This window comes from Leuciscus leuciscus, assembly GCF_965113295.1.
Source record: "Leuciscus leuciscus genome assembly, chromosome: 3".
Lineage (NCBI taxonomy): Eukaryota > Metazoa > Chordata > Actinopteri > Cypriniformes > Leuciscidae > Leuciscus > Leuciscus leuciscus.
The window spans coordinates 26,243,280-26,264,236 of NC_138727.1; the positions used below are offsets into that span (position 1 = coordinate 26,243,280).

General features: G+C 39.2%; 1 protein-coding gene across 8 annotated transcripts in view; it reads left to right on the forward strand.

Moving 5' to 3' along the window:
- psip1a (PC4 and SFRS1 interacting protein 1a) overlaps positions 1 to 20,957 on the forward strand; it is a 268,546-nt gene that overhangs the window by 156,806 nt on the left and 90,783 nt on the right. For all 8 annotated transcript variants that reach the window (XR_014204723.1, XM_082165413.1, XM_082165415.1 and 5 more), the window contains 2 exons: positions 20,651 to 20,700; positions 20,814 to 20,884. Coding sequence is in view for 7 of the 8 variants with exons in the window: in XM_082165413.1 (XP_082021539.1) it covers positions 20,651 to 20,700; positions 20,814 to 20,884 (121 nt within the window). In the remaining variant the exon portion in view is untranslated. The remainder of the gene's footprint in view (positions 1 to 20,650; positions 20,701 to 20,813; positions 20,885 to 20,957) is intronic.

Consider the following 20,957-nt stretch of genomic DNA (forward strand, 5'->3'; position numbering starts at 1 on the left):
GGGTAAGTCACTACAGAATCCTACTTTTGTTCCGTATTGAGGTGAGGAACGTAACGTCCCTCCAGTAACTCTTCTGGTGCTGGTGTTTACTCGTTATCCAGCTTGACAAGCATGACAAGTTAGCGTTAGCTCGTTAATAACAGTAGTAAAGCAGGGGTGGTATAGTTTGCAAGACTAAAGAATCGTTTTTATTCACTCGCCTTTTTTGGCCCATTATTTTTTCAATCTGCTGTCATGTATATATTCTGTGCTTTGTCCCATTTCGGTTATTGTTGACATATATTTGTGTGTGAAGTACTTTTTAATTTCATTTTAAAGTTCTTTTATAGCACTTGGTCATCTTAAGCGGTGTATAAATGAACTTAAGTTGCACTTACTACAGTGATGGTAATAATTTAATGAATAAGCTTCAAGTGAACTTGTGTGTGTGTGTGTGTGTGTGTGTGTGTGTGTGTGTGTGTGTGTGTGTGTGTGTGTGTGTGTGTGTGTCTGAGTGTGAGAGTTTGTGAGTGTGTGCGTCTGTTTGTTTGTGAGGTTGCGTCTGTGAGTGTGAGTTTGTGACTGTGTGCATCTGAGTGTGAGAGTTTGTGAGTGTGTGCGTTTGCGAGTGTAGTGTAGAGAACAAGTTCTGACGTTCAAACAAATCCTGTTAAGTGTTCTGATTTGTATTTTTTACATTTATGTACAAATTTATGATTTTTTTTTATCAATTATTTATTGTTCTGACAGCTCAGGTCCCTTTAAACAAAATATACATCTTTTTGTGCACTTTATTTAAAAAAAAGCCTATATATTTGGCAGATGTTTCCTGTAGTTCTTGACCAGGTTTGCACACACTGCAGCAGGGATTTTAGCCCACTCCTCCATACAGACCTTCTCCAGATCCTTCAGGTTTCGGGGCTGTCGCTGGGCAATATGGAATTTCATCTCCCTCCAAAGATTTTCTATTGGGTTCAGGTCTGGAGACTGGCTAGGCCACTCCAGGACCTTGAGATGCTTCTTACGGAGCCACTCCTTAGTTGCCCTGGCTGTGTGTTTCAGGTCGTTGTCATGCTGGAAGACCCAGCCACGACCCATCTTCAATGCTCTTACTAAGGGAAGGAGGTTGTTGGCCAAGATCTCGCAATACATGGCCCCATCCATCCTCCCCTCAATACGGTGCAGTCGTCCTGTCCCCTTTGCAGAAAAGCATCCCCAAAGAATGATGTTTCCACCTCCATGCTTCACGGTTGGGATGGTGTTCTTCGGGTTGTACTCATCCTTCTTCTTCCTCCAAACACGGCGAGTGGAGTTTAGACCAAAAAGCTCTATTTTTGTCTCATCAGACCACATGACCTTCTCCCATTCCTTCTCTGGATCATCCAGATGGTCATTGGCAAATTTCAGACGGGCCTGGACATGCGCTGGCTTGAGCAGGGGGACCTTGCGTGCGCTGCAGGATTTTAATCCATGATGGCATAGTGTGTTACTAATGGTTTTCTTTGAGACTGTGGTCCCAGCTCTCTTCAGGTCATTGACCAGGTCCTGCCGTGTAGTTCTGGGCTGATCCCTCACCTTCCTCATGATCATTGATCCCCACGAGGTGAGATCTTGCATGGTGCCCCAGACCGAGGGAGATTGACCGTCATCTTGAACTTCTTCTATTTTCTAATAATTGTGCCAACAGTTGTTGCCTTCTCACCAAGCTGCTTGCCTATTGTCCTGTAGCCCATCCCAGCCTTGTGCAGATCTACAATTCTATCCCTGATGTCCTTACACAGCTCTCTGGTCTTGGCTATTGCGGAGAGGTTGGAGTCTGTTTGATTGAGTGTGTGGACAGGTGTCTTTTATACAGGTAACAAGTTCAAACAGGTGCAGTTAATACAGGTAATGAGTGGAGAACAGGAGGACTTCTTAAAGAAAAAGTAAGAGGTCTGTGAGAGCCGGAATTCTTACTGGTTGGTAGGTGATCAGGTACTTATGTCATGCAATAAAATGCTAATTACTTACTTATAAATCATACAATGTGAGTTTCTGTATTTTTGTTTTAGATTCCGTCTCTCACAGTTGAAGAGTACCTAAAAATTACAGACCTCTACATGCTTTGTAAGTGGGAAAACCTGCAAAATCGGCAGTGTATCAAATACTTGTTCTCCCCACTGTATATTCCCTTCATGAACATGCATACTTTCCTGTGTATAGACTCGATGCAGTTCACAAAAGTTGTTTCCATTCAAGCCAGCTATCTCCATTCAAGCCAGCTATCTCCATTCAAGCCAGCTATCTCCATTCCAGATTTTCTTCCAACATTTTCTTGCCCCATAGTTCGTAGAAGTATCCGCACTTTGGTTCCTGTGAGGTTGAGTCTTCTCATTAAACTCTCCGTACAAAACACAGCGATCTGATCACGTGATCTGACACATCCCTTGATCTAAAAAGGCATAAGTAGTGACATTTTTGCTGCCTTTCTTGGCTTTTTTCTGTACAGGCACAATCGGGAGTTTACAATCATGATCACCAGCCCCAGTAAGACCATTAGATACTAAAACATCATCTACTGCCATTTTTTATTTCTTCTCAGTTGTATCTGTTCCTTGTACTCTGAGAAAGATATGCAGCAAAGTGGGATGTCTAAGACCAAGACGTCTAGGATGTCTAAGACGTTTTTTGCACTCTTTGCTGTTGTGACCAATACACAAACAGCCAAAACAAAACTCCACTTTCTTTCAAGAAGCCAATCTTCTCTTTGTGGGATTGTTTTCCCAACTGAGGACATATACCCAATTAGGGGTGTAACAATAGATCGATATGGATCAATGCATCGATCAAACGTCTAATGATACGATGCATCGATGCCACGCGTACAATATCAATATAAGGTACCTTTATTTTGACACTCTCCACATCATGTAACGTCCGTCTATGCATTTCTGCCAAAGCGCGCATTTTCGTTTACTCACCATACGGTCTGCCGGTGTGTCTTTGAAACGTTAATCTCCTCAGCGGAAATAGACGCCTGACAAGATTGACTGAACCCTAAACGCGTTTTGTCCCAAAAGCCGGTATTGTCCACTGTCAAGGCATAAAGCAGAAACCGACAAGCACCCTTGGTGTTTGTGAACACATCCCGATAAATCAGTTTTAGCGGAATATTCAGGTCAGTTGACAAGGCTGCTAGTCACTTCGAAAATACACGCTAGCTGAAAGGAGTTTATTCAAAGCTGACTAAAAGTGATGGAGGATGAATAATTTCAATGAACTTGATGAACCCGTGATATCTAAAAGCTGAAACTTTTTCACACAACCTTGCTAAAGCAGCACATTACAGTGGTGAGGGAAAAGCTCCCTTTATTGTGTGTACGTTAATCACAACAACAAAGTTTGTCATGCGTCTATGTCAGCTGAGGAGATTAACGTTACAAAGATTAACTGAGTGTTTTATTATATATCATAGCAATTACTTGGTTTTGTTTAACTCTGAAACATGAAATGTGGAGTTATCTGCTTTTGCCAAAAAGTGACAATTGGAGTTATCTGCTAAAAAACAAAAGTTTAATATATAAAAAAAAAACATACTTTCAATGAACTTTAAAGCCCATGTTGCAGGTTTGTACCCAGTACCATGAGTACCCAGTAAGCCAATGTATAGAAAAATAATGTAGGAACTAAATTTAAATATAAAACATATACTTATAAAACGCTATTTAGGCTTCTGGAGTCGTTTTTGTGAGAAAATTTTACTTCCGCATTTGAAAACCGCCGAACTGTAAGTGACGCAACATGAGGGAGAGCGGTCAAAGTAAACAATAGGAAAGCAATGGATCGCAATGACAGCTCGGAAAGCTGGGGGAATTGTAGCCTAAATCTTTACTCGTATGGTATATATAATTCATATAATTGATATATATGATGATATCATATAATTATGAGCCTGATATGAAGCCAAGTGAGCAGGACAGGCCAGGGTTAGACAGAACAACGGTGAGTTGTGGTGTGAGGAGAACAGGGCGAGAGAACAGTGTTAGCTTATAGATGTATTCACATTAGCCGACGATATGTATAACACTATGCTCAGATCACAATACTGTACAGATTATTATCATCATGTATCAGGCAATAGCAAAGCTAGTATTTAGACCCTTACCTGCATGTGTTGTGTGTGTCAGCAATTAGGAGACAGTTTCCAGAGGAAGAGGGACTTTATAAAGGCTTTGAATTGACCCATTTGGTGACGATGAATACAAAAAATGATCACAATCACAACTGTCTTACTGTATAAAAATTTTATATGTAGAAACAGCCAACACAAACATTAAAGTCGGTTTGTACAGATTGAAAATGAATTATAGAACATAATATATTATATTTATAATAATAATAATAATAATAATAAGTGTTGGCTGCAGACTAATAACAAACACATAAATGCATTACAAGTTTATGTAGGATATGTTAATGAATTAAATTAAGACAGGCACATTTTGTAAAACAGATGTACAATAAGTGATGTCTGACGGATCCGTGAGCGTCATGTTTCCCGCCGGCGGCCGAACCACATGCTGACGGCGGACCGTCACCGGGCGACCCGATGAAGGAGCCGAGACAGTGTCCACATATCGCCGGGATTATAATAATTCGGTCTATAGTGAACGCTACACACTACCGCGTTATTCAAAGCAAAAGCAGAAGCAGAAGTGAAGTCCCGTCTCTTACCCTGCACAAAACGCACGAAAGATCGCACCGTCCTTTTTCTTATTCGGAAACCTGTGGACTCGATGCCCTGACAGGCCATAATTCACAATCATTTACCACGACGATGATTAATTGAAATACAATAAGCACCGAAAACACACTGAATCATGACCGCTCCAACTGAATACCAACCTACTCCGCACTGAGCAAACGCAAAGCCGGCAAACGACTCCCTCATATGACGTCATATGACGCGATGGTGAAAAAAAAAAGCGTTTTTTCAACACGGTCAAGGAAACTGTCACGTTTTCTATTAAATTTGTGCCCTTATGTCTTGCAAAACAATTTTTAATCCTGCATTTACTTTTCATATGGTATTTTCATACAAGGTTATTTTAATAAAAAAATAAAAAAATAAAAACCTGCAACATGGGCTTTAATTTTGCAAGTTACCTGTATTTTTTAAAGTTATTATTACTTATTTAAAACAACCCAGCTGCAGTTTGATTGATATTACTTGGAATGAACAATAAAAAAAAAAGATGAACTGTCCGATTTACACCCCTATACCCAATGTGCACTTCTACAGCAGAGACAGTCTTTCTTATCCAATCCAACCTTTTTCTTTGCTGTTTTTTCAGATTCACTTTATTTGCTTGCAGCGACCACAGTGGTAGCAAAGCTGGTTCCTTTTTTTCCAGAACGAATGTGGTTTAGGTCTCTTCGCATCTTTATTAGTTGCTACAGGAACATCCTGTATATTTCCAAACGCTGGCTCTGTAACAACTTTGACTTGATGTTCTAGCAAGTGAACAATATCAATGAAGGAAACTGCGTTTGTCTTTCTTGTAGTTCACAAGCCACTTTTCTCCATTTATCCCTGAGTCTGTAGGGCAATTTCTTTATAATTGTCATCATATTGGCAGGCATGTCCAAATCATACATATTTTGCACTTCCTCCATGACATTATCACAGCCTCTAAGAAAAAGACTGTATTCTTGCAAAGCATTCACATTTTTAATTTGAGGCCATGAAAGAGCTTTATTCATATAAGCAGATGCAACTTTATTCATTGCCAAAATGTGCCTGCAACAATTTTTGGGCTCTGATGTATCCCCTTCGTGGATCAATATGCTGACTACTCAAATCCCTTGGAAAACCAATAGTTTACTGTTCAATGTAGTACAGGGAATCAATGTAGTTATCAGTCTGTCTTTCAACGTTTTTTTTTTTTTTTTTTTTAAGCTCTCATGAATGCATGGGTCAACATCAAACACGTTCAGATCTTTTTTGGGCAAGGATGATAAACATTGCTGTTTTAACAATAACGTTATTTCATTTTGCTTTCTCATTATTCCCAAAATGTTATTTTATTCTTCATCATTGGATTCAACATGTAAATTTAATACACTTTCTCGCGATCTCTGTTCCACTGTTTGGCATCTAGATGGATGTCTTTCCACTGGATGAGGCTGTGAGAATACCCGTTTTTGCACAATTGTCTCTTTAGGTCTAGCTCCTGATTTCAAACGCTCATGCACTGATCTTTTTTCTCTTGCAGACATTTGAGGAGCAAATGATTTAGCACTCGCATTAAGGTTTTCTGGTTTTCTTTTGTTCCTTCTCTAAATTGGAATGTTTCCCTCCTGAACGATCAGATTTACTGCTTGACACACACTTTCAAAACAACAGATTTCAAAACACTTAGTTTGGCCATTTGCATTGCAATTTGTCCCTGCAAATTAAGTTGTTCTTTTTTTCCGTTGCTGTTCCTCTTGATCCTCCAGCTCATGTTTATCCTTCAACAATTTTCGTCGTGCCATTAATGCAGCCAACTCAGCCTCTACTTTGAGACGTACAGAAGAAGTAGATGATGCCAGAGATCTTTTTTCCACTGTTGAGCTTTGATTTTTGGATGATCTATTCCCAACATTTGCTACACTGTCACTTGGTTTGATGTCATCTTGTAAGTTATCTGTTGTAACGATGGATGAAGCATGGACTGGCACTTGAGGATTGGGAAACTCTTCCTGCATTGCACAAGACTGAACAAACATAGCACTCTCCAAGGATCCCTCTGGTTCATTCAACCAATGCTGAACCGCATCTTTAAATGTGTTGCTGTATTTCATAATATTCAAAACCATTCATTTTGTTTTTCCTGTTCATTTTCAGGAAGTAAAGGAATCACCATGTCATGCAGTTTTCTGGCATTTTCACAAAGCTGAACAAGAGTTTTAAACTGGATTTGCACCTGGAAGGCATTTTCCTTTCTTTTCATCAGACTTTTCATCTCTGGTATCAGTCCCTTCATTTTGTTTACATTTGATTTTCGTTCCTTTTGCAGATTTTCAATTTTGTTCGCCAAGGCCTTTGCAGTGAGTTTAGTTTCTCTTTTACCACAATCCATTTCAAAGCCAGTGACGTCATCAACACTCACTTCACTCATGTTTGTGTTTTCTTACAAGTCAACAATGTTCGCATATTCTATCAAATCCTCCAACATCACAGCGTCAGTAACATGTAAACAAATGCTGTCAACATCGCAACATTATTTTCGACACAAAACGGATCGCCAATGATAAGCTTTAAACACCAAGGGCCTTATCTTGCACCCAGCGCAATTGACTTGTACACAGACGCATGTATTATTCCTATTTTGCACCCGACGCACAGCAGACTTTTCCCTCCACAGACGCACGTCGGTAAATTAGGGAATGAACTTGCGTTCCTGGGGTGCAGTTCAGCGAAAAGAGGAGGCGTGTTCCGGCGCAAACGTTCCCTGGTGCTATTTTGCAGTTTCAGAAAACAATTTCGCCACAGACCTGAAAAACTAGTCTAAAGTCAATGGCAAGTTATTCAGATGCTATTTTAAGGGCGCATGCTTGGCCATAATGTAGCATGTGCACAATGCGCATACATTTTGCTTCTCTCATCTACACAGACTCAGTGTCAGAATGAGAGTCGTAGATCCAAATGCAAGCAAGCAGTTTATTGAAGACAGGTTGAAACAGTGATTATACTAAAAAAAACACGTATAGCAGGCGGGCGACCAGGATACAAATACACAGGAGAGGATGAGTGATATGAATAAACCCAGCGCGGATGCCAAACTGGAACTGGATGAAGAGAACTCCAAACGATCTCCAGAAGTCTGGAAACACAGACGAGATCGAGGAAATAACTCCGTAAGGAAACTCAGGCACCGGAACTGGGTAAGAGAGCACAAACAAGAGTGACGAACCGACACCCAGTAATAATCTTTCCCGCTAGATATAGGCAGCTAACAAGAGAAGTAACTAGCTGCAGCTGCGAACTGATTAAGTGATCAGCTGGTTACTAAGCAACAAACAAGCACTACACACTCAGACCCCACACCCACAACAACCAACAGATACACAAAATGAACACATGGATCGATGAACCGTGACACTCAGCAGTTCCCATTTTTGCAAACCATACATAATTACAAGGAAAAATATTACCACACGAGGGAAATCATTGTGGTTACATATTTACCCAAATTATTATACGCCTGTTTAACCGAAGCTAATTTGGGTGAGTTTCACCCATCCCCATTTAATGTCACTTCTCTATCTTTTACGGCCCTGACGAGAACGTCAGTCTCCTCGGCTGTGAACCGCTCCTAGCGTGCGCCTGGTAAATCTACCGTTATAATAGCAACCCGCCATGGAACAAGCGCGCCTGCTTTTAAAGGGGTCATATAATGGTACATGCACTTTTACAAGTTGATTGTACTGAAATGTGTGTTGGCAGTGCCTGTACACAACCATCATAAAATGATAAAAATCCATCCAGTGGTTTTTTAAAAATCTTCTTATATGTTTACCCCTGTATCAAATCAAGCCGTTCGATTTTGTGACGTCACAAAATCGACGCCCCTCCCACGATTGTTGATTGACAGCAGCGTTTCAACACAGACCCGCCCTCGCTCATGAGCGAGCTGTCAATTGAAACGTTGGAGCACTGCCTATGAGCAGAATGCCGTCTCAGCGATTGTGGTGTTCTGTTCTTGGGTGTAATAACGAACACAGCAGTCTTTTTGATGTTCCTAAATCCGAACCGCTGAAGACGCAGTGGCTGAGTTTGTTTTCGAAGGGAATATTCCCCACGATTAACGTCAATGCTTTCATGTTTGCGCGAATCATTTCACACACCAGACTGCTTTACAAACAAGGGTTAATATAAAGCTGGTTTTGCTAAGAAGCTGCTCCTGAAAAAAGGATCGGTACCAACTATTCGTGTTCCTGCTGCACCTCCAGAAGAACTGAAGTGAGTGTAATGTTTTATTAACCTTTATGTTAATATTTATATTAATCTTTGCAAATGTGGCTGTTTACACTCAGGGTACATTACGGCATGTTTTCTATGTACGACGTTCTCAATATAATTCATAATCCCATGTTTATAATGAACAACGCGTTATGGTTATTGTGTTATTAAATTGTATGTGTTATTATTGTACGCACAGAACAGAGGGGCGGGGTGAGCAAAGCTCATTATCATTTAAAGACGCATGCACTTAAACGGCGTGCTGAAAACAGCTGTTTTTGACCAGGTAAAATGAGTGTTTTCTTACAATACTAATGAGAATTTTTAATTAAAGTATATTACAAACTTTTAATTTAGACCCTAAAGAATCATATTAGCTTGTACAAAAATGGCATTATATGACCCCTTTAAAGGGAATGTGAGATGACGCTCTGATTGGTTTATTGCACGTTACGCCCAAACCACACCTATGAGTAATGTAGCTACTTCAGACCAACCCATTTTAGATTTGCGTCGGGCGCAAAAGTAATTTATCCCGCCGGTATAATACCAACAGCGACCGAGATCCGCCCACAAAGTTCCTTGCGTTTCACGTTTGATACTTGTGTTTCAGATCGTTAAAATAGGGCCCCAGAGCTCTAGACAAAATCAACTGAAGCCAAACAATAACACAACCGTGCGATCATCCCCAATGGATAACCACCGATCACAATTCAAAATGTGCGCAATCCAATACTGCACAGCTGATTAGCACACAGCCCAGCAGGCTTACCTATGCGTGATTGTTTGCTTGCTTCTCTTCTGAGCTTTGCTGATCATTTCGTTGGTGTTTCAACTTCTGCAGCTGTAGAATTATTTTCCTTTTTAGTTGAGCAGAATCCTGTACTGCGTGATGCAATGGGCTTAATCTGTTTGGCGCGTCTGCTTTGTTTACATGATATAGCGGCTACTCTGTCCTTGATAAAAGCCGCTGAGAGACTAAGACAGGGAATTTATGCACTTGTGATGCAAAAATAAAAGATCAGTGAGGTAAAAGTACTTTTGATGGCTTTTCTTTATTGCACAGACTGATGTTTCTTGATGGTATCAAGTTTAGTGGTCAACAAAATACATCGTCCCTCTCCCTATCTCAATCAGTGAACAAGTGACTAATATTCCCATTCCTACGTAATTCTTTGACCCCCCACCATGATCACGTGACATAATCAAAAAACCCTGACTGTTTCATGTCTACTACAACTATTAATGTGCAACTGATATGCTGCAAATCGGGTGATTTTAGGTAAATGTTTTGGTTGTAAGTCAATGATGCCCCGTCGGTAAGGAATTGAAAGATGGTCGCTCGAACATTTCTGGTGGCTTCAACACCTGCTGACAGTTTAGAACGCAATGAGCAATCTAGTCATAGAGATCAGTGGTGTAGACCCTCATTTTTGCTAAACTAAATATTCAGTCTGATATTAAAGGGATAGTTCACCCAAAAATGAAAGTTCTGCCATCATTTACTCAGCCTCATGTCGATCCAAACCTGTATATTTATCTGTCTATAACTGTCTTCTGTGGAACGTAAAAGAAGATATTTTTTATCTTTTTTATTCATTCAATGGATGTTGATGGTCACTAAATGTTTTGTTTTCAACATTCATTAAAATATCTTCTTTTGTGTTCCGCAGAAGAAAGTGCTACAGGTTTGGATAGACATGAGGGTGAGAGTATTGATTGGTTACAGACAAATTTTCATTTTTGGGTTAAAGCTGTGACAAATGCAAAATCGCAACATCACTGATAATATTTTAAGGTTTAATGTTTCTGAATTTATTAATGTTAATGTTGACATTGCAGTTTTGAATGCAAGGCAGTTGAGTAGGAATCATTCCATGTCAACCTAAACAACTTAACCATGTGGACTGTCTTTTTGGTGCCTTTACTAGTGCTTATAGTATTTGTCCTTTATGGAGCTTGACAGTCCCTTCTCAATTATCTCCTGTTATTTATGGATTAGAAATTGTGGAACAGATTGTAAAAAAACACAAAAAACTGGCCAACATGGATTCAATTATGATAGTTATCCTTTTTAGGTGAATCATCCCTTTTAACAGAGTTGGAGCTGACAGCCTCATGGACAACGCTCCGACATATAGTGTGGTTGCGCTTCGGACTCAGAGTTTGAATCCTGGCATAGGGAACTCTACCGAACCCGTTCCCGTCTCTCTACGACTGTGCTTCCTGTTGATTATCTATACTTCTCAAAGGCCATATCACCCTGTACTGGTTGCCCACTGAAGCTAAGCAGGGTTGAACCTGGACAGTACCTCGATGGGAGACTTCCTGGGAAAACTAAGTTGCTGCTGGAAGAGGTGTTAGTGAGTTCAGCAGGGGGTGCTCACCCTGTGATCTGTGTGGGTCTTAACGCCCCAGTATAGTGATGGGGACACTATACTGTAACAAGCATATACTGTACTGTCCTTCGGATGAGATGTTAAACCGAGGTCCTGACTCTCTGTGGACATTAAAAATCCCATGGCACTTCTCGTAAAGAATAGGGATGTAACCCAGGTGTCCTGGCCAAATCTCCTCTGTTGGCCCTTAATAAACATGGCCTCCTAATAATCCCCATCAACCGAATTGGCTTGATCACTCTCCCTCCTCTCCACTGTTGTACTGTGGATGCTGCACATTGGTGGTGGTTGAAGAGAGAACCCTGAAATTATTGTAAAGTTAAGTCTCTGTTAAACTGCCTCCTTGTTGTCAAGTCATGTCAAGTGGTAACATGAAAATAATACAACAAAGTTTGTTTCTAGAAGAAAATTTTGTCATCGTCCACCTTAAGACAGATCAGTAATATTGTTGAATATTAAATGTCCCTATCTAAGCAAGCCAAAAGCCAAGGCAACAGTGGCAAAGAACCAAAACTCCATCTGGTTGGAAGTCAGAGTCATCACGCCGGTATGGAGATGAGTTTGTTGAGGATCAGTGCAGATGGCTGTCGTGTCGATGAGGCCTTCACAGGGCTGATGAGGCTGATCTGGAAATGGCCCGGATCCGGCTGACTTCAATAAACCCCGGTTCCGGCTGACATATTCTATGCAGCCTAATAATCATTTAACTGATTTGAATAATAGAAATGTATAATGTTCTATATGAATGCCAGGTGAAAGAGATGTGTGTTTTTAGTCTAGATTTAAACTGACAGATTGTGTCTGCTTCCCGGACAATGTTAGGAAGACTGTTCCAAAGTTTAGGTGCTAAATAGGAGATGGATCTACCGCCAGCAGTCCATTTTGATATTGTAGGTATTATCAACTGGCCAGAATTTTGAGATCGCAATAGACTTGAAGGACTATAATGCGTTAAGAGCTCGCTCAAGTACTGGGGAGTAGTTTAGATATTTTTAAGAGGGAACAAGAATGCGATTTTACAGATGCTAGAAACGTGGCTTTCAAATGAAAGATTGGTATCAAAGAGCACACCCAGGTTCCTAACCGACGACGAAGACTTGACAGAGCAGCTATCAATTGTTAGACCGAATTCTGGGTTAATACGTGCAGAGTTTTTTTGCCCAATAATTAGAAACTCTGTTTTTTCAGAATTAAGTAGTAGGAAATTACTAGTCATCCAAATTTTTATATCAGCTATGCATTCCGTTAATTTTGTGAATTAGTGCGTTTCGTCGGGGTAGCATGTACAGGGTGAATGGCAACGGTCCTAGTACTGAGCCTTGTGGTACTCCATACTAAACTTTTGATCGATATGACATCTCTTCATTTACTGCTACAAACTGATAACGGTCAGATAAGTATGATTTGAACCATGCTAGTGCAATTCTACTAATGCCAACATAATTTTCGAGTCTATTCAATAGAATGTTGTGGTCGATGATGGTATCAAATGCAGCACTAAGATCGAGTAACACTAATAGAGAGATACAACCACGATCAGATGATAAGAGCAAATCATTTGTGACTCTAATGAGAGCAGTCTCAGTACTTTGATATGGTGTAAATCCTGACTGGAAATCCTCGCAGATACCATTTCTTTCTAAAAAGGAACATAGTTGTGAGGATACTGCTTTTGCTAGAATCTTTGACAGAAAAGGTAGATCTGAGATTGGCCTGAAATTTACTAATTCTCTAGGATCAAGTTGCAGTTTTTTAATAAGAGGTTTAATAATAGCCAGCTTAAAAGTTTGAATTAATGAATTAATTGAAAAGATGAATTAATGATATTAAGAAGAGGATCCATGACCTCTGGAGGCATCTATTTCAATAGCTTAGCGAGTATAGGGGCTAACATGTTGTTGATTTAGATGATTTAACGAGTTTAGACAATGTTTCCTCTCCTATAGCAATGAATTAATTCAAATTTTCCTCAGGAAGACTACAATACACTGTCTGATGCGATACTGTAGTAGACGGTTGCATAGTTATAATTTTCTCTCTAATATTATCAATCTTGTAAGTAAAGAAGTTCATAAAGTCATTACTGCTGTGCTGTTTGGAAACGTCTGGTGTTGAAGCTTTATTTTTCGTTAATTTAGCCAATGTTTCGAATAAATACCTAGGGTTATGTTTGTTTTCTTCTAAAAGTGTTAAAATAAGCAGATCTAGCCGTTTTTTAAGGCCTTTCTTTACGCAATTGTGCTCTCTTTCCATGAAATGTGAAAAACTTCTAATTTTGTTTTCTTCCAGCTATGCTCCATTTTGCTGGCTACTCTCTTAAGGGCCAGAGTGTGCTCGTTGTACCACAGTGTTGAACTAATCTTCTTTAAGCGCAATGGAGCAACTGTGTCTTAAGTGAGAAAAGAGAGAGTCAATCTGGAAAAAAGAGAGAGTCAATCATTTCTGTTGCAACATCAAGTTCCTCTAAGCTATCTGGGATGCTGATGAGATGAAACTGATCAGGAAGATTATTTATAAAGCAATCTTTAGTGGCAGAAGTGATAGTTCTACCATATTTATAACACTGAGTCAGCTTTGCAGCCTTGGCTAAATTAAGTATACATGAGATTAAATAATGATCTGAGATGTCATCGTTCTGCTGCAGAATTTCAATGGCATCAACATTGATTCCATGTGATAATATTAGATCTAGAGTATGATTATGACAATGAGTAGGTCCTGACACATGTTGTCTAACTCCAATAGAGTTTAGAATGTCTGTAAATGCTAATCCCAATGCGTCTTTTTCGTTATCTACATGGATATTAAAATCACCAACAATTAGGACTTTATCTGAAGCCAGTACAAACTCTGATAGAAAATCAGCAAATTCTTTGATGAAATCTGGTGCCCTGGTGGCCTGTATACAGTAGCCAGCACAAATGTTAAACGGGATTTATCACTTGCGCTAGATAACATTACAGAAATAATGTTATTAATAATGTTAATAATGTAATAAACACTTCAAAAATAATTATATTTGAAACTAGACTTCTGAGTAATACTACCTTTTTTGTCAAGTCATGCTATAAATTACAGCAATATCTCCCCCTTTTCCTTTTAAACAAGCATCGTGTTTATAGGAGTAATCTTGCGGCGTGGACTCATTAGCCGCGTTTCCACTGTCGGGCCAAGGCCGGGCCGTGCTAGTGCGTGCCAGGGCCAGTCGCGTTTCCACTGTCACTTCCGGGGCTTGATAGGGGCTTACTCTGGGCCAACGGCCAGGATTTCTGGCCAATCGAATACATTGGGCCAGCTCGGGCTAGAGGCGTGGCCAAGGTAAAAGGCGGAGTTTATTGGTGTTAGGGAAAGTTATGGTCTGCGGCAAGATGCACATTTCACTTTTTTATATTGCGAAAATTAAACGCTGCTCGAAATGGAGAATCGCCTTTACTGGTCTGTCGAAGATACCAAAGCTCTTCTGAGCATTTGGGCAGAAGAAAGGGTACAAGTTACGTCAATTTGACGGCGTGTGCAGAAACGAGGACGTTATAAAATACATCGTTGCTGAACTTGCTAAGCTAAGCATTCAGCGAACAACACTTCAAGTTCGGGAAAAAATAAAAAAGTTGCGGGTGCAGTACAAGGCGATTAAAACGCACAATGGACAAAGCGGTGCCCAGAGAAGGAACTTTCCATGGTTCGACTTGATGGACGGTGTGCTGGGTCACCGTCCCTCTGTTAGTGGAGAGACAAGTCTGGACACTATGGCTGCCGCGGACGGTGGGTTAATACATGCTATCTTCTTAAAATCTAAGTTTTCTAACTTCCTAACTTCCTGCCTGAATGAACATCATAATTCCCGCTGAAATGGGTGGTGTTGTATGACGTTTGATCCAGGAAGGCGTGTTAAGGGCGGGGTTTAGGGCAGCGCTGCAGGGGCCCGAGGCCACTGGCCCGGCTCGGCTCGCTGTTAGCCCTAGCCCGGCCCTGGCCCGACAGTGGAAACGCGGCTATTTAAAGTAATGTAATTGTCTGGTTTTACCCAAGTTTCTGTCAAACACAGCACATCTAGGTTATGGTCTGTAATCATATCATCAACAATAAGTGCTTTTGAAGAAAGGGATTGAATATTCAGCAACCCGAGCTCTATCATTTATTCATCTGCATTATATTTGTTTTTTATTTGTTGAACATCAATCAAATTTTTACCCTTAAATGGGTTTGGGAGTTTTTTGTATTTCCTAGTTCGGTGAACAGACACAGTCTCTTTGTGATGATATCTAGGTGAAAGATTCTCTATGTGATGTGATTTATCTGACCTCAGTGATGTGAGACGGCTAGCAGACGGTCGGTTTAGCCAGTCTGTCTGCTTCCTGACCTGAGCCCCAGATTGTCATGTTTGAGCTCTAAGACTATGTGTTGGGTCCGAGTCCACCTTTGTCGAGTCCGAGTCGAGTTGAAGTCCTTACCAATCGAGTCCGAGTCCAAGTCCAAAGAGGGCAGAGTCGGACTTGAGTCCGAGTCCTTAACATCCGAGTCCGAGTCGAGTCCGGCCGAGTCCACAAAGCTTTCAATGATTTAAAATTGACCTTTCACAAAGACCCGCCCCTCTACTTACTGTTACTGTTACTGTTGCTACGTCCGGCAAGACATTCCGCTCTCACTCCACATGTTCTCACACAGAGAAAGATTCATTGCGGAGCAAAGAGGACAACAGACAAGACAGAGCAGGCTACTTTTGGTATGAAATAAAGTCTCCGCTTTCAAATTTTGTAATTTTTATGAAATTCAAACAATAAATACTTTTTTGTGGTGCTTAATGTGTAAGGCCTCAGTTCAAGCAGCACGTGAACTGATAATCTCTTCTAGTTATAGCATGAATTATACATGAATGAACATCAGAACTGCAAAAAGAAATCAATACACACCATTTTTCAAGTTCAGATCCACTGACTTTAATCTACTCTCTGGTTTGGTTTGTTTGTCCGACAAAAATTGCGGGTATCTGCATTATGATTGGTCAGATCGCCTGTCAATCAAATTCCGGTGAAAGGTAATTTCTTAAATTAATATTTTAAACCTTACGCAATGATTGCAATGTATAGTTAGTCATAAGTATACCTATTGTAGGGTTATGCTAGGTAATGCTCAAGAATGCAACACGATGCATTAAGAGCCAGGGGTAAACTTTTGAGCAAGATGATGGTGATGTTTAAATTTTTCTTATTTTGTTTTACATGCTAATAGTAATATCTTATTTAGCCTCTGAATGGCAGGACTAAATTAATTAATGCATTTTTAAACAAAATAAGAACCATTTACACTATTTTCTTCTGGAAACAAACTTTGTTGCACTATTTTTCTGTTATCTCTGTAAAGCTGCTTTGAAACTATCTGTATTGTAAAAAAGCGCTATATAAATAAATGTGACTTGACTTGACCGACTGCAAACGGATGCAACTTCTGAAGTACTAAACACACTTAATGTGTCCAGTGGAGACAGCCTTGCACGGGGTAGACATGGTAGACATGGCACAATGGCTGATTTTGCCATTTAAAGCACAATACCATAATACCAAATATGATCCCATATGAAAAATCTTGCAATGCTGAAAAAAAAACTTTTTCAGTCAAAAACGATTAAATCTGATTCATTAGGGCCCGAGCACCAATGTGCGATTTTAACAGATAAATAAATATGCATATCGCTTGTCTGCTGGGCATTTCACTTTTAAATGGATCATCTCTTTAGAATGCAACAACCTGTCACACGTTTAAAATGAACCTACGTATATCTTCTCTAACAAAGTGAATGATTTTGTAATACATTTATTTAATGTTTAAAATATTATTTGTTGTTCTCTAAAGATCGTTAGATCCACGGAGCTGCTCATATCCATCATTCAAACATTCAAACTGTTATCTGATTGGCGTAAGTAGACAATAGGCGGAATCCACTTATTTGTGGATTTGTGTGCGTCTAGAGTAGGACACTAGAAATATTTCCACAAATGGATAGAAAGTGTTTTACAGATGAATGTCAGGCAAAGTTGTGCATGTGTTTTGTAAATGTCTTCTTGACAGATTTATTCAAACATGCATAATTATAAGCAAATAAGCTCCTCTCTAGTGTTTTTATTATATAAAAAAAAAAAACTGAAGATTTGATAACTTTACACTTACACCTCTGGGATGCTATGAGATCATAGTGCTTCCCAGATAAGTTCTTATGGAATCTGATCAAATACCTTTTCCAGGTCCAGGAATGCACCAGCTTATTTTTCCTACTGGTGTTTCTCCTTCAGTAACTGGGAAAGTATGGCATAGCATGACTAAACCACACTGGATGGCAACAATGTTCTGAGATGTTGATCCAGCACCTGCTCAAATATTTTCACAGCATGACTACAGCCGAATTGGGCAATAGTTGGTATACTCACTGACATCTTCCTTGCATTCCCAGATCGGCAGTGTCATGCTGGTTGTCAAAGCACAGGCAGTCTTAATTTTAGCTATGACTCAAAACATTATTTGAATTTTGTTAGAAAATGGACAGAAATTGAAAGCTGATACTTAATTTCTACTCAGAAGTAACAAAGCAAAAAGCTATTTGCAGTTATTGCTGTGTTTGGGAAGCTATGGCCCACGAACCATGGGGATTTGACAAAAATCATGTTTCTTGCCAGTTGTCTCACCCTTCACCAGCATATGATTGTTAAAAGCTTAGAGATACTGTATCATTAGAGATCAGTTTCCTGCAGAAAACGCGAAGTCAATTATAATTAGCGATGCACCAACATTTCGGCCACTCTACTCTGTCGGTCACGGCTCAATGTTCCACTCATGTACCGATCACGCTCAACGGAAAAGCAAAGTCTGCTCAAATAACGTGCCGACATGAAATTTCTCTGTAGTACACTTGCTCTTGTACACTTGTTTGCCCTATCCACCTTATTCCTACGCCCCATGGCGCTTTGCCCGAATCATGGGAGTAACTTCCGTTAAGCTGTAAACAATCAGTCTAAGGCTCACTATATGAACGCAATAATACGTTTTTTTTTATTATTTTTTTTATTGGGTACAATGAGATGGTATTATTCTACTCACCCTTCAAACATTAAAAGGACATTTAAAAGTGTAAAAGCATCAACAACAGACCAAGAATAACCCAAAAAGTATGATTCTTTCCACAGCAATAACGGATGGGTTAAATATCACTGTGGTAATATACATCTGTATTATGTAATATACGTTGCCTTAATCAAACATGTTCATTCACTTCAGCATTGCATGATACTGTTTCAAAGTGAACACTTACGAAGTGTTACGTTATTCTCATGATGTCTTAAAATAAAACATGAAGAAAAATTGACAGCTCATTCAGTCAAACTGATGGATAAGCTTTATTTGTAGGGCAACCTTATGATTTCAGTGATTTACGTTTCTTTACCCATAATATTCACCCATAATTCAAAACGCAGTAAGCTTGTCAGGAATAAGGTGGATACTGTACTGTAACATGGTGTGGTTAGCCGTGCTGGGCAACGCTGGTAAAATGACTACCCTCTTGTTCACTGATCCACTCTGCTATTTGCTCACATGCTTTGCTAATAATAGCTTTGTAGGACTATACTTTATTTTGATTATTGGTCAAAAAATTAAATAAAAATTAAATGTGTTAAATCTGATTCTGATATTGTTCGAGCTTTTGTGTGTCTTGAGCCAAGAATTCCAATGGTATAATACACTTAAGTATATGACAAACGGTCTAGGAGTAATGAGCAGTTTCACATTTTTAATCGCTGTTGGGGGCGCACGGATACTCGTCATAGAAAAGCACCTCTTCAGCGGACCGAATTCACAAGCTGCTATTGTGAACGCGCTGCGCCACTGCTGTGCATGTTCCAGTAAGAAGACGAACGAAGCTGAGCTTGTGAGGCGCTGTCAAAAGCTGTTATATATTGGTGCTTTTATATATTGTTCGTCTTAAAGCATCACTGAAATATTAAAATGTTTTTGTTTGATCTAGTATTCTCTCAGATTTTTTTTTAAAGGGGGAGCGGCCAAAAAAGGTTTGAGAACCACTAATATAGAGGATGCATATTTATCTGCTTGATATTAGCAGGTTCCCCAAGCTGCTTCAGAGAGAGAGAGAGAGAGAAAAAAAAACAAAAAAAAAACATAAATCAGTTCTGGTAAATTTCTGGTATGATAAGTTGTAATATTAATAGTAAATTACTGTTATGGTGTTGAACAAAACATAAGATTTCATAAGATTTCATATGAGCATGTATGAGGTGAGGATGCACTGACAAGATTATTCAGTGCTGTTTACAGTAAGCTTTTTATTTTATTTTATTTTATTGTTTTTCTTTCACTATGCTGTAGCTTTGACTGTTGTGCCACATTAATATTTTGCGGTGTCTTGTGTGCAAAATGTATTCTGTGTGATCATCCCCTTATGCCTGTCAGAAAGTAAAACTGGACAGATAGTAAAACTAAAGCGCTTCTCATCCTGGCAGATAAAGAAATAGCGCAGCATTTATTGATAATTTTGATGATTGACATTACAGAGTTTTTACTGATGTTTCGGTACAGATGTGTGAATGTAAAAAGACAGAACCCTGTTGCTTTTGTGAACAGCATAGCCTATATGATGCATTTACCGGAAAAGTCAATCTGGTAATTTTACGGTGATTTCCCAGGATTAATGTGTGAAAGGTGCTAGTGATTAGCTTGGGAGAATATTCAGTTCAGTCCTATCAATTCATGCTTAGAAAATGGGAATGGCAACATTAGAAATGGTAAACATTATTTCTGATAAACAACTCTACATGTTACATACTGTAATTCACATTTAAAATTTCTGCATAGTGTTATAAGTCGGATATCATTCACTCAATGCACACTATTGAGAAGTTTCAATAAACAACTTTTATTTCAGTAGGTTTAGGGCAGCTTGAGTCCTAAATACTACATTTATACTACACTGACATTGTTTCTTTATATTGTTTCTTCTCATATAAGTTATGAGATTTCGTTTAATACAATTTAAGGTGAAATGACCATGTTGATTATACTTGAAAAAAATGTAAGGTGCACCCTTAGGTAAATTTTTTTTGGGGGTAAGTTACAGTATTTTAGCATGTTGTTTTTTTGTACTCTTTACACCCCCATAATATCACATTGTAAAAATTTTTTTTTTTCCATGAATTTTAAATAGCGAAGCAAAACATGAATTCCTGCTCTAGATCTTTATTTAAAAATCATCAGATGGTTAAGTGTCAGATTTGTTTTCCTGCAGGTTAGGAAAAGATGGAAAGAAAGATGATAGAAAAGGAGACAAGAAAAAAGGTAAGACAATAAATGGTGAAATGCTATGCAGTCCTTAGATAATCACCTATTATCTAATTGTAATGATACTGGTTAGTACATTGTATTTTACTTTTTCAATTCTTCAAATAAAGAAGTATCTGCAGAGTCCAGACTGCATAAGTTGCATGGGGAGATTAAAACATCTTTAAAGATCGATAACCTTGTAAGTACAGACTACAGTTCAGAAGTTTTTCATTCTTGCATATAGCTTTTAAACCTTATTTGTTTAATGACAT